At 41.0% G+C, this 12,312-nt stretch overlaps 1 protein-coding gene across 1 annotated transcript in view; it reads right to left on the bottom strand.

Annotated features, from left to right (window-relative positions):
- The window catches only part of DOCK3 (dedicator of cytokinesis 3), a gene marked incomplete at both ends in the record, with an annotated part of 169,496 nt that overhangs the window by 137,010 nt on the left and 20,174 nt on the right, over positions 1-12,312 (bottom strand). The window contains 3 exons of the mRNA XM_079540482.1: positions 2,795-2,891; positions 5,548-5,603; positions 7,776-7,816. Coding sequence (XP_079396608.1) covers positions 2,795-2,891; positions 5,548-5,603; positions 7,776-7,816 — 194 coding nt within the window. The remainder of the gene's footprint in view (positions 1-2,794; positions 2,892-5,547; positions 5,604-7,775; positions 7,817-12,312) is intronic.

The raw sequence follows: 12,312 nt of genomic DNA on the forward strand, positions 1-12,312 counted from the left end.
AATCATATTGCTTTTTTAGCACTTATAGACAGATGCTCTGAGTAATTGGATTATGATACTACAGAGCACAGAGAACGCCACCATACACCGTCTTGCTTCAAATTCTTTCTAAGCACAACCTTCCCTTAAGAACTCATTGCACATAAATGCCTTTTTCTCTACAGTCTCAGCTTCTAGTTCTAGTAACACGATTATTCAGCTTTCACATTGACAGCAGAAACTGTAAGACTATCACAACACTGTGTGGCACTCAGGCCCATCTTTCCAATACATATTTTATAGTCTGCAAACCAGAAGTATTGCACAGCTCCTAACTGAAAGCTATTTGAGCTTTCCCAGAATTTCTTCCTGGTAAGAGCATGGACTCTGTGGTCAGAGAGATGTGAGGAAGGCTTTATGAGACTTGATTTTCTACAACGGTTTCTCAAACCTGAGCTTTACTTTACTTTCCCCTTCGTTAGCTTTCTCCTCTTCCCCCAGCTTCTTTCAGCTCAGCTCTTTTGTCTTGGAACCGCAGAGCACCTCTTTTCAGGCAGTTGCTCCAGGCTTCCTAGACACTGCAATTCCCAAGTCTGTTATTTGAGAGGCAGGCAGAAACCTTACAACGCACCCCAACTGCAAGACCAAAGAAGGTTTTTGGAATTTTGTACTGAAATAAACTCGTCCTCCAAACCATAATCCAAGCATGAAGCCTGCCAAAACACAAGATGAACAGCTCAGCACATCCAGAGCTACGAAGAGATGCTCTGCATGTTGTTTGGCAGCTGTCTGTTACGTAGCAGTACTGCACTGCAGAGGTGCCCACTGCTGCCATTTATAGGTACTGACCTACTGAAAACATCTGCGCTAACAACCAGCATTTTAACTTTCTCTACACCTTAGAACTTTTCTACTAAGCTGACAAGGCACAGCAGCATGATGAATAACACTAATTAGATTTCTTAAATGATTCATATTTCAACGCGGGTTTAATAAAAATTTCTGCTGATGCTGACCCAACACTAAACAAGTATTTCTCTTTAGTCTCTTTAACACACTTCACCATGTGACCTTACTGTTCAATTTCTAACCAAACAGCACACCCGCACTGCCACATCCATTTGTGCATCCTCTACAACTCCACAGCCTTCAGGACAGTTTCTGAATAGGACACGTTTCGGTCACCCCCCTAACAACAGCAGAGACTGTTCCTTCATGTCAGGAAAGCTACACTGCCACATCAGCAGTGCTGAACATAAGAAAACATTACTTCTTATTGTGAAGGTGGTCAAACACCGACGGCAATGCCCAGAGAAGTGCTAGAGTCTCTGTCACAAAGAGGATCAAAACCTGACAGGACCCCATTGTGGGCAACCTGCTCTGCCTGACCCTATGCGAGCAGCCAGTGGGACGGCATGAGGAGGTCCCTTCTAACCTAAATGATTTTTTCATCATTTCTATACTATTTTTTGTAGTACTCCAGAGGGAAAAAGCAAAAGATTTTCCCCCCACTCTGAAGCTTTGCCAACTTCTTTTTTGAAGCTGATGCCTGCTTCCCAAATTACATGAAACCAGTAAATCTTTTCCCCTGTTATTTAAGAATACAATAACATTGTGTGTAATGAGCTAGAATAGAAAGCAGTCCCAGAAATAGAAACATTAAAGTTTATAGCTAGAGCTTTCTTACTCCCTCTCCTCAAAACGTAGCTATAACAATCAAAAAGAAACAGATTAGTAGAATGGAAGTTCAACTAATTTCTAAGTAAAATAATTCTCCTTTCGCAGCTGCAATACTATTGCCATACTACTGTTGCCTTCTTCATAAGACACTGGGGAGAGAGAAAAATCTACCTTATAGAAACATACAGCAACAGAATATCTGGAATGGAAAAAACAAGGAGTGCTAGATGATGTAACAGCAGTACTAAGAAGACTGTATATTGCATGTGCCATCAGAGAAGAATTGGAAGCAACACAAGGAAAGCTGATTTCATAATAGACTTAATTGCTTTTTGAAGGGAGAAAGGAATGAGGCTCATTGTGCTACACTGGACCCATCTTTTCTGCCTATATTTCCCAAGTATCTCACTAACAGCACTTCAGGCTTAACTTAAGCAAGGTTTACATAGAGGTATTTCTCTAAAGAAAAGAATTTCATACATCAACTACCTACAGTTCTTGGTCCTAACTCAATAGTTACAGCTTATAATTATTAAGAAAAAAAACTGTAAATAAATAAAACGGAAAAAAATATTTTCAAGTATGCAGGTTTCTTATTTGCCGTTCTATAGGATTTGGCCATTAAAAAAAATATAGTAGGATTATAATGAAAGCAGAGCTAGGTGACATTGTCTGTCAGCAACTGAAAATTATGAGTAAGAGTGTTTATTTTTATTTCACTTTTAATATTGGAAGGAACAACAATATGGAAAGGCTTCTGTTTGAGTTCTTCGTCTATTAAACCCCAAACACCAAAACAAATACAATCTGTGCTGAGTAATTCTTTGAGGGGACCTGCAGAGGTCTTCCATTTTGGTGTTACTAAACGCATTTCTTAAGAACATTTCTTAAGAATTTCTTATCAATTTAAACAAGGAAGGTTTGGGATTTGAAGGCAAAATTTCAAAACTGCCGAAGTTTCCAATGTGAATCTCACATTACCAGGGCTTCTACAGTTAGCCACTCCCCCCACCAGACAAAAAGGAAATCTAAAAATTTGTATTTCATGTTTTTTTTCCTAATGGGCTGGGAAGCATGCAACATAGCTCTCATTCGAGGTATTTGAAAAATGCTATGCAATGAGAAGAGTTCTTACCACATACAGCTGTTTCCAGAGCACAGCCCATTCCTGTAGTGTTGCTGTGACCTCAGTCACAACAGAATCTTCAAGTGGCACAACTGTTTCATATTGCCTAGACAAGAAGAGGACAAAAATTAGGAGAGGTACTCTGGAAATGGTATAAGGAAATAAGTACCAGCACAGTCATTTGTAGAACACTCTCAACCTAAAGAAAAACGTTTTAAGAGTAACATCTTGCCTGTTGTAACACTCAAGCAACTCCAGTCTCCTATCAATTGTTCCTCCATGACATTCCCAAAAGTTTGCTTTCATGAAGCATTTTCTACTTATGTGTTCAATATTCAAATCATTCTAATTGAGGTCAGTGAAAACACTTCTCGTTATTATAGCACGTTAAATTACTCTGTCTGTAAGTGGGGCCCTTCCACTTGTGTTCTGTCTAATCCAGTCCGACCCTTTCCTCCCTCTAATGACACCCTGCCAGTACATCAAACACCCAGAAGATCTACCATTTACGGCCTTCCCCAGCCAGAAGGCTTCTTCACTACTGGATTTCAGGGGAACCCAACCAGGCCATCCTCTAACCAAAATAACTCATCCCTTCACAGCCAAGGTCTTCTTTACCAATCAGAGGAGAAGCACTGCACTCCCTTCTTTCATTACACTAAGATCTACAAATGTGATAATTAACATAAATATTATTATACAATATGCTATCTGAGCCAGGAGTACCTGACTTGCCCTTCATGTTGAGTGATATTACAGACAGTTAGTGGTAAGCAGGATGAAGTTAACGGCCCACATTGTGCCAGGGTAGGTTTAGATTGGATGTTAGGAATAACATCTGCACAGGGAAGGTGGTCAAGCACTGGAATGGGCTGACAAGGGCAGCAGTGCATTCCTCATGCCTGAAGGTATTTAAGAGATGCGTGGACATGGTGCTAAGGGATAAGGTTTAGTGCCAAGATTTGGTAGTTCAGGTTGGTGGCTAGATTCAGTGACCTAAAAGGTCTTTTCTAAATTAAGTTAATCCATGATTCTATGATTTTTAGTCACCGTACGTTACTGGGTATCTCTGGAGTAGAGAACTAAGTTCCAATACTTCATTTCCAAGCTACTAAAAACACATTCACATTAATGACATAAGTAAATCTTGTATTATTTCAAAATATATATATTTGATATCTCAGAAACCTGCTGAGGCCATATTACGTATGCATTCAACCCATTAAAGCTGGGACTTGAAAGCCCCAGGACAGCAAGACAGATTTTTCTATAATTATGCCAATGACTTCACCCTTCCCATTCAAAACCTAACACCTAGCATCTGAGATTGTGCCCTACTCCACAGCTGCACTTCTTCATATGTGGACAAAGTGAAAGACTAGGAAACCTCTATTCATGTTTTAACACATCTCTACAGAATATGCTTGTGATCTGAAGCACAACACTTAAGAATAGTATGCTTTATTATATATATAATAGTATTTATTATATATATTTTTTAATTTATTATATATATTATAGTATGCTTTATTATTATACAAATGTTCATACTAGTTCTTGGAATGTAGTCTTAAATACAGGGCAGAATTGTATTCATTTCTTTTTACCAATGCATGACTAACGACTACGATCTCTGAGTCAGAATCAGATTATTTTCCAACTATGTTCTGCTGTATTGTAAACCAATCTTCAGATACTTAGTTTTAAAAAATAAAATTGTCCTATTGAGAATGCAAATATCCTGAGTTGGTTGCCCTTCACAAACTGTGAATTAACTTCAACCACTAGTAATTTGATAAACTGTGGGAAACTGTTCTTTCCCACAAGGAGAGTACACATCAGGAGCAGTCACTGCACACAAGCTATGTGTTTCACTACACTCCTAAGTTATGAAGCATCAGTACTACTGCTGCCCTTAAAAGGTTTACTCAGCCCATTTGAGAATTAACCACACAATGCAAGACCATCAGAAGTCACACCTTTTTCTGCAGGAACTTCACTAAATGCCATCTTTTAGTTTTATCTTCCCCGTTTCATCTTCCACTTGGGGCGACCATCTGAAATGCTGCACCTCTAATTCTCCTCACAACAGTCCTAATGTAGAAAATGTAGATAAGAGCAGCTCTGAGCATGCAGGAGCATCAGTTAACCTCGCTGGAAACTGCGCTAAGAACTCTGCCATCACATCATCAGCTCTGCTATTCACACTGACTAAACTAACCCTATGCCTAATCAGCCCTTCTGCTGCCCTGAAGGTAAAAGACAATTCAGCAGAGCACACCTGAGTCATTCTTTGGGCTGAGGTATGGGGGTTGGATGATCTTGAAAAGTTCCAAAGTAACACAGTTACCTTGTCAGCTATATAAGGACGAAAATCTGTTCAGAAATGACATCAGCTGCCTACGTGCCAGTGCCTCCCTAACAAACAGAATGGAATATAGAATTCTGCCAGTGAGGAGCAACAAGAAATTAAAAATATAAATAGAATTCTTTACAATAGGCACATATCAGGCAGCACCTCTGAAGTATTGATTTTATGAAAAGGGAGCGGGAGTAAATAACAGAACTGCTTCCTGCTGTGTTAAAAACAAGAAGAAAATCAAGGAATTTATAACACAGCTCTGCGGAATAATGTTTCAATTTCAGGACATTATAAACACAAACTACAGTGTACAAAAAGCACTATACATTTTAATAACAATTTCTTAGATTCCCTTCTAAAAGAGAAACCGCACTTTCTTAAAAGAAGGAAAACCACTCACCCTCTGTTACTGACAACTGCCTTTTTCAAGTGAATATAGTTTGCAGGAAAAATCCCCTGCAAGAGAGAAAAGCCTGTAAGTTAGAAAGGCAACACTTGCAGTTTGCAGCATTAATACATTTGTACCATCATTTATATATGCATGCAATTGCCAGTATACACATTAACATCCTCCCCCATCACTGTGTCAAAAACACTGCCACAGACTCAAGTCAACATTCAAACTGGACAAATAATTTTCATCCCACAAAGCTTCCAAAGTGTTCAGAAGCACTGTTCCACGTGAAATGTCCTCTGGCATAAAAACAGTGGGTAAGCCAACTATGACCAAATGAGAAGTCTCATGCTAAGCCTACACGCTGTTGCCTTGGAATGGACAAGGGATGGACAAGGGATCAAAATAAGGGATCTACATTTAGTAAATTTTCTTCATGCTGCAAAAAGCATGCGAGCCCAGCAGCGTGCTAACAGGTAATGAGCAAGCAGGCATGAGGTGTGACAAGTAGAAAGAACTCTGAGGAATGAGCAGCTTGCAGTCAGCAGAAGGAATGAGGAAGAGCAGTAACAACCAGGGACACTGACTGCAGAGATGTAAGCTAGCCAGCACCAGTGCCTGTGTGCAGCTCCCAGCATGACATCAGCCCCACTTCCAGGCCTTCCCTTCAGCATGCCACATTACGTTAAGAGAAAAGGGCCTAGACTTGAAGAAAAAAAAAAAAAAAAAAAAAAAAAAAAAAGCAACAAAAGAAAACATCCACCATCCAATTTGTGTTTAGTCCTTATCCCAGTCTCCCACTGAGCAAACAAGTATTCCATTACCTGCATACCCCAGGCTATCCTCCTCCTAGCAAAGAACTGCCCAAGCCCACCCAGCACAGCTCCTCACAGGTGTTTGCCTTGCCTTTTGCTGCTCCCACGACAGATGGGCTCTAACTCTGCCCGTGCTATCAAGTTTATCAAGCTCTCATGAGATGAAACAGAGAAAATGGATAATTTAAACCAAAATCGTCATTGTACTCCATCATCTCTGTAAAAAAAAGAAAAAAAGAAAAAAAAAAAAACAAAACTCCAAATGCTCGGAGCAGCCTCAGCTGGTTTGTAAGGACATGCACCCCAGTGGGGAAACTACATCAGCACTATTAATCTGCAGGTGAAGAACAGCAGTCAGCCATTCACAATCATTTCCGTAATCAAATGTGAGCTTTACATTTTTAGAACAACACTGTGTAATAATCCAGGAAGACATTTTTTCAGCATGATGAGGGTTTTGAAAGGAATATTAAGAAAATTGTATTCAAAACGTTAAGGAAAAATCCTCCCTTTTGATAGGCGAGATGGACACTGCAGAATTAAAGCAAACAATAACAGCTTAATGAGAAAAAGCAGTATATGCTTTCAGCCCTCCAAAAATCTGGGGGGAAAAAATGCTACTTCAGTTTCTTGTCTGGTTCCTTCCTATCCATGCTTTGTACTTCTGTGATCCTGTGCTGTTACCTAAGAAACCAAGGAAGGTTTGAAGGGCTCTCAGACCAAAACTGAGCAGATACTCAAGCAGAAGAGGTAGCAGTGCACACAAAACAAGCACATGGAGAGCACAACAAGCACAGTGTTCCATGGAGAGAACTTCAATCATGCAAACATTTCCAGTAACAAGAGGAAAAAAAGTAGTCTGAAACATGAGGAATCCGATGCTCTTTTCTTTTTAAATACAAGCTGTATTTATACCAGAAGCCAATGAAGGAGAAAACTATTTATGTGCCCTGACACATACATTTACATAAATACACATGCACTCATCAGGACAGCCAAAAAAGTTCAAGAAACAAAATGGGTATAACTGGAAAATAACCAAATGCAGTAGTTAAATGGTAAAAGTCTGAAACAAAGCACCCTTCTTCATCAGACACTTTTCCATAATTACCCTAAACTGACAACGCAAATAATTAAATGAGCTTCATTAAGCAGCATAAGATCAGCCTCCCTCTAGGAGGAGTCATGTGGAAATGATCCAACTGGATGAGACTTACAGGTATTAGAAAGATTTAATGGTACATACTGGGAAGATTCCTGATTTTGGGGGGTAACAAATACTGTTCTCTACATGTAGGAAATAAATCTAATCTCATCACATGGAGAAGTGAAAGGTAAGCACAACCTTGGGTAAGGTAACAGTTAACATGGTTGCAACAGCAAAGCAGAGACAATCTACCAGTAAATTGAAAGACTTACCTTCACATTGGGCTTCTTAATGGAAACACCTCTGTACCACCCTAAAACCAGAGAAAACACCTTACATTACATTCTGGCATTGTTTATGTTACAGAGAAGCAAGATGACCAGAAACAACGCAATCACTGAGATCATCTCAAAAACCACCCTCAAACCACAGGTCAGACTTTAAGATGTTTTTCTGTTTGGCTCTGCAACAACGACAAGCAATTAGGGACATGGAATGCTCCTATTTCTTCCATCAGGAATAAAAGCAGCTTAGTATTACCTGGCCACTTCACTAACAATCATCAGCTACTCCTAAAGATGTGCTCAGTGCACAAACTGCCATTGTTTTTCCCATGTACTGGCACAGGAGTCTCCTCCTAGTATTTACCTTCGTGAAAAACTCACGCTCCAAAAACCTGCTCTTTTACAGACAGGAAAAGCCATTACCGTACATTTCTCACATTGTTTAAACAAATATAAATCCTTCAGATGTGTCTGGTCTTATGCATGCCTGGAGAAAAGACTTCAGGATCTCATTTCACAAATCCAATTACTGTTCTTGCATCCCCCATCAGATAACAGCCCCAGACAGGACAATACATCAAGAGTAAGAGCCAAAGCTACCAGTCAAACAGAAGAACCCAATTACTTCCATTTTACACAGGTGGAATTAATGTCACTGCAGCACAAGGGTTCATCTGGAAAAAAAATTAAAAAGCTCTAAAAACACCATCCAGTTTAACCATGAAATCTGAGGACAGATGACATTAGCACGTAACACCTGAGTTAGAGGATGTAGGTTTTCTACAGAGAAAGGCTGTGCTTCATGGACGGACACACTGCTTCCCCATCTTCTTTTCCAGCAGCTCAAAACAGACTCAAGCTGCCTGACTCAGTGGCCGGCCCAGGGAAAAGCAGGCAGGTCACTCCAACTGGTTTTGAATGAATGAAGCCCTGTACAGGGTGTGGGGCTTGGATGGAGGCAACACCGTTCACAGCAGCGTGCATGGTGCTACACTCTGGATTGGTGGCTAAAACCGTGCTGAGAATAGAGCAGCACTTGCACAGCACTGGTGCTTCCTTTCTTCCCCACTCTGTCACCCCAACAAAGTGTTGGTGCAGGAATTCCCCAGTTTCTTAACCAAACTGATTATGAACACCTCGAGCTGTTAGTTCTCAGTATACACAAAGCTGAACTCAAGTGCTGCAAAGAAAACAGAATGGATCATATACCCACAGCGCTGTGCTCTGGACTAGCTGCTGTATCTTAAAGTCCTGTTCCATCTTTGCTTTTCTACAGACTCTGCTACACCAGGCCACACAGTGCTGGAGATAAAGGAAGCAGAGCACCCGAACTAAAGCTTACATGTAGCATTTTGAAGGAGAAATATCAAAGTCAGGGGAAAAAAATGGTGCTTTATAACTGATTTTCTCAATACAATGAAACGATGTGTGATAAAAAGAAAAGTGAAAAGTAGGCTGCTCTGCAGCTCTGCCCTCTGCATGTAGCAGAAACTCCCTCCAAGAGCTGCAGGAAGAACCACTTGTATGATAATAAAACGGGAAAAAAAATAACAGGAAAAGCACACCATGATGCCATTCCACCTGCACACTGAGACCATTATTTGGTTAAAAAGTTTATTGCAAACCTCACTGCCTGCATGTACAGTCACAATGTAGGTGACCTGGAGGCAGTAATAAAAGCTAAAGAAGAATGCACTAGGTAGCACGTGCAAATCACTGCTCTTCCCTTTGCCTGCAGGGCTTTTCCAGCCATAAGAAGCATTATGCTCTGCTCAGCTCCTCTGAACCTGCAATTCAGCCAAACCTCTGAAGGAGGATAGAACAAGGACACGTCCATATGGAAATTCACAGCGCAGGAATTTCAGAAACCTGCATATTCATAGAAAAGGACTGAAAAGCAGTTTTCACAAAAATGTGTCTCATTCAGAAGTCACAGCAATAGTGCAGTTCTAATTCAAAGGACTCAGAATGAGCCAGACTGAGCAGATGTGCTCAACTCAATGTTATCAGCTGAGAGGTAAGAAGAGTTACCAATGGTTTTTGATCCTTCCTTGACAATGGATTGAACAAAACAATATTCCTTCTGATAGTCGCCTCACAACCCTTTTCAGATCTCCAGCTAAACAGCAAGAAGTCTGTTGAATGGAAAAAGCCGGTCCCTTTCCAGTACCCAAGAGCAGAAAAAGGATTCCAACATGATACACATCTGTTTTTCAGGGGGGAAAAAAAAAAAAGCTCAAATAGTGAGGATGAGTAAAGTAGCACTGGCTTCAGAGCGTAAGAAAAACAAACTCCAGAGATAACTTCTTTCTTCAAACATCTTCCTTGCTTACAGCTCTATGGAAACATGTCCAAGGCTGCCAGGAGAGGCTGAGAATGGGAGAGCTCAGGTTTGCAGGAGCATCTGTGCGCAACGGGAGCCCGGCTCCCTGCCCCAGGAAACAAATCACAACTGCTTTTGGGGCTAACTAGAGATGGAAGCACTGCCTGTTTTACACTGGAGACAACCCTGAGCAGAGGAGCACTTAGGAAAAGCCTGTCTTTTACTTCCACCTATCAAAAGCTTCCTGATCTTGCATCCAGAACAGAAAGACTAGCATTTGTACAAAGCAAGGCCCAGGATGCATGTCTTTAACATTCACCAGTCTGAAACAACCATGTTTGCCTGAAGTGATCAGAACACTTTGCAAACTAACAAACTCCACACCCAGCATAACAAGCCTGGACATCACACAAGTGCCCAACACAGCTGCTCCCACCCCTCACCTGCTGATGGAAAGCAGCGTTGTATGCTGCTACAGAACTACACTGATTTGTGTCACTGAAAGAAGAGCAACACACAGCACAAGCTGCTGCCAGTGCTGCAGGTGAAGGCCGCACTCAGGTCCTCCCTCACGCTCTCCAACTGGCAGCAGCCTGGCATTAAGAGAAATGAGCTGTCTGATCAGATGCAGCAATGAGTGACAAAGACAAAATGGTTTTTGCATCATAAGCTCTGTTGGGTCCCAATGCCGATAAACACATCACAGTTTGCTACTAGATCACACGCCACAGTGGTCACAGGACGCATTTTATAATGCTGCCTGAGAACACGGACAGCTAACATACAGTCTCAGCAACATGCCATCCCGTAGAGCCACAGGCACCACAGCAGCTGGACACAAGCACACGTGCTTCCCAGCTGGGGTCAGCAACGTGCAGTGGTACCACCGCCTACAGGGCAGGAGCTCCACGTGTCAGGTGATAATTGAAGAAACGAAACTTTGAACCCCACAGGGATTATATCAACGTGTTATGCACTGTACAGATATCATCAGCGTGGCAGAATGGAAAACAGTTGGTTAAAGTATATTACCACATACAGTCCCACTAGAAATTTGGTAAGCATATACTGCATTATTAGGCTTCTCTGCTAAATCTTTGTAATTTTTGGCCAGAAGCTGTACTTCATGATTCCAGATCATAAGCATCCAATGAAAACAAACCACAATTTAATCTGTGGGGATGACAAGCTGTTGGGATTTATCTACTTGTTTAAGTTAAGAAGCAGCCTTTTATTCTACTAATTGCACAGCTTCAAAAGGATTGATAAGTACTGGATAGTGCCTTTCATCTGATCTTGTTTATCTCTGTTGAGGAGACAAGTCCAGAAAAAAAGACGTTTTGTGAAACCACTGAAGCCTTCAATTTTAGGATAAAACGCTGAAAGCTTTTAGCTAAAATTTTCCAAAACATAGAGATGCCATGATATTAGGAAAACCACCCTCAAACTTAAGCAAGGAAAAATGAAAGTCTCACACTGCAATTACTACAATTAAAACATGCAAATGAGCACAAGGAATTGAACAGATGCACCACTTGTTAACCGGAAAATACCAACAAAGGGACACAACAAAGGAAAGTCAGACCCAGATAAGACCCATCTACTCCCTTCACTACAGCTCAGTGCTCATCAGTGGTTCTGAGCTTTCTTCAAAGGGAGACCTGACTTTAAATTTGCAGAAATCACACGCAAAAGGGAGCAGCTACCATGCTAAAAAGCAGCTGGTCTCCAAAGACAGCTTAGGCTGAGGAGCCATTTGCCACGGGCAGGTTTCCTTCACTATCTCCATAACTGCAAGAAAAGCAAACTGTTGGAGCAATTGTTCTTCTCTAAGAAACTACTGGAAGTAGTGGGAGGCAGGAACAGATTTCCAAGAAATAAATCCACAAAACAAAGTAAGAGTTGCACACACTTGGAGGTAGGCACCTGTCCTAGGAAAGCTAAATGTGAAAACACAATTTCATGGTCTGAAAAATACTCAGAAACTGAGATGCAAATCCTGCAGCTTCTTTAGTTACAGTGTGCTGCTCCACCACCTAACTACTTCAGGAATTTTTCCAAGTTATCAATCCCAACACATTTCTTCTTTAAAAGGCAGAATAGCCTCTTTAATAGTCTACTCAGAATTCTTTGTTTAAGAAAAAAGAATGTTTCAATGAGCACAACTTCGAGCTATGAGGGCGCAATATCAGAAAGGCAATG

This window comes from Tetrao urogallus (genome assembly GCF_951394365.1).
Source record: "Tetrao urogallus genome assembly, chromosome: 10".
Classification (NCBI taxonomy): Eukaryota; Metazoa; Chordata; class Aves; order Galliformes; family Phasianidae; genus Tetrao; species Tetrao urogallus.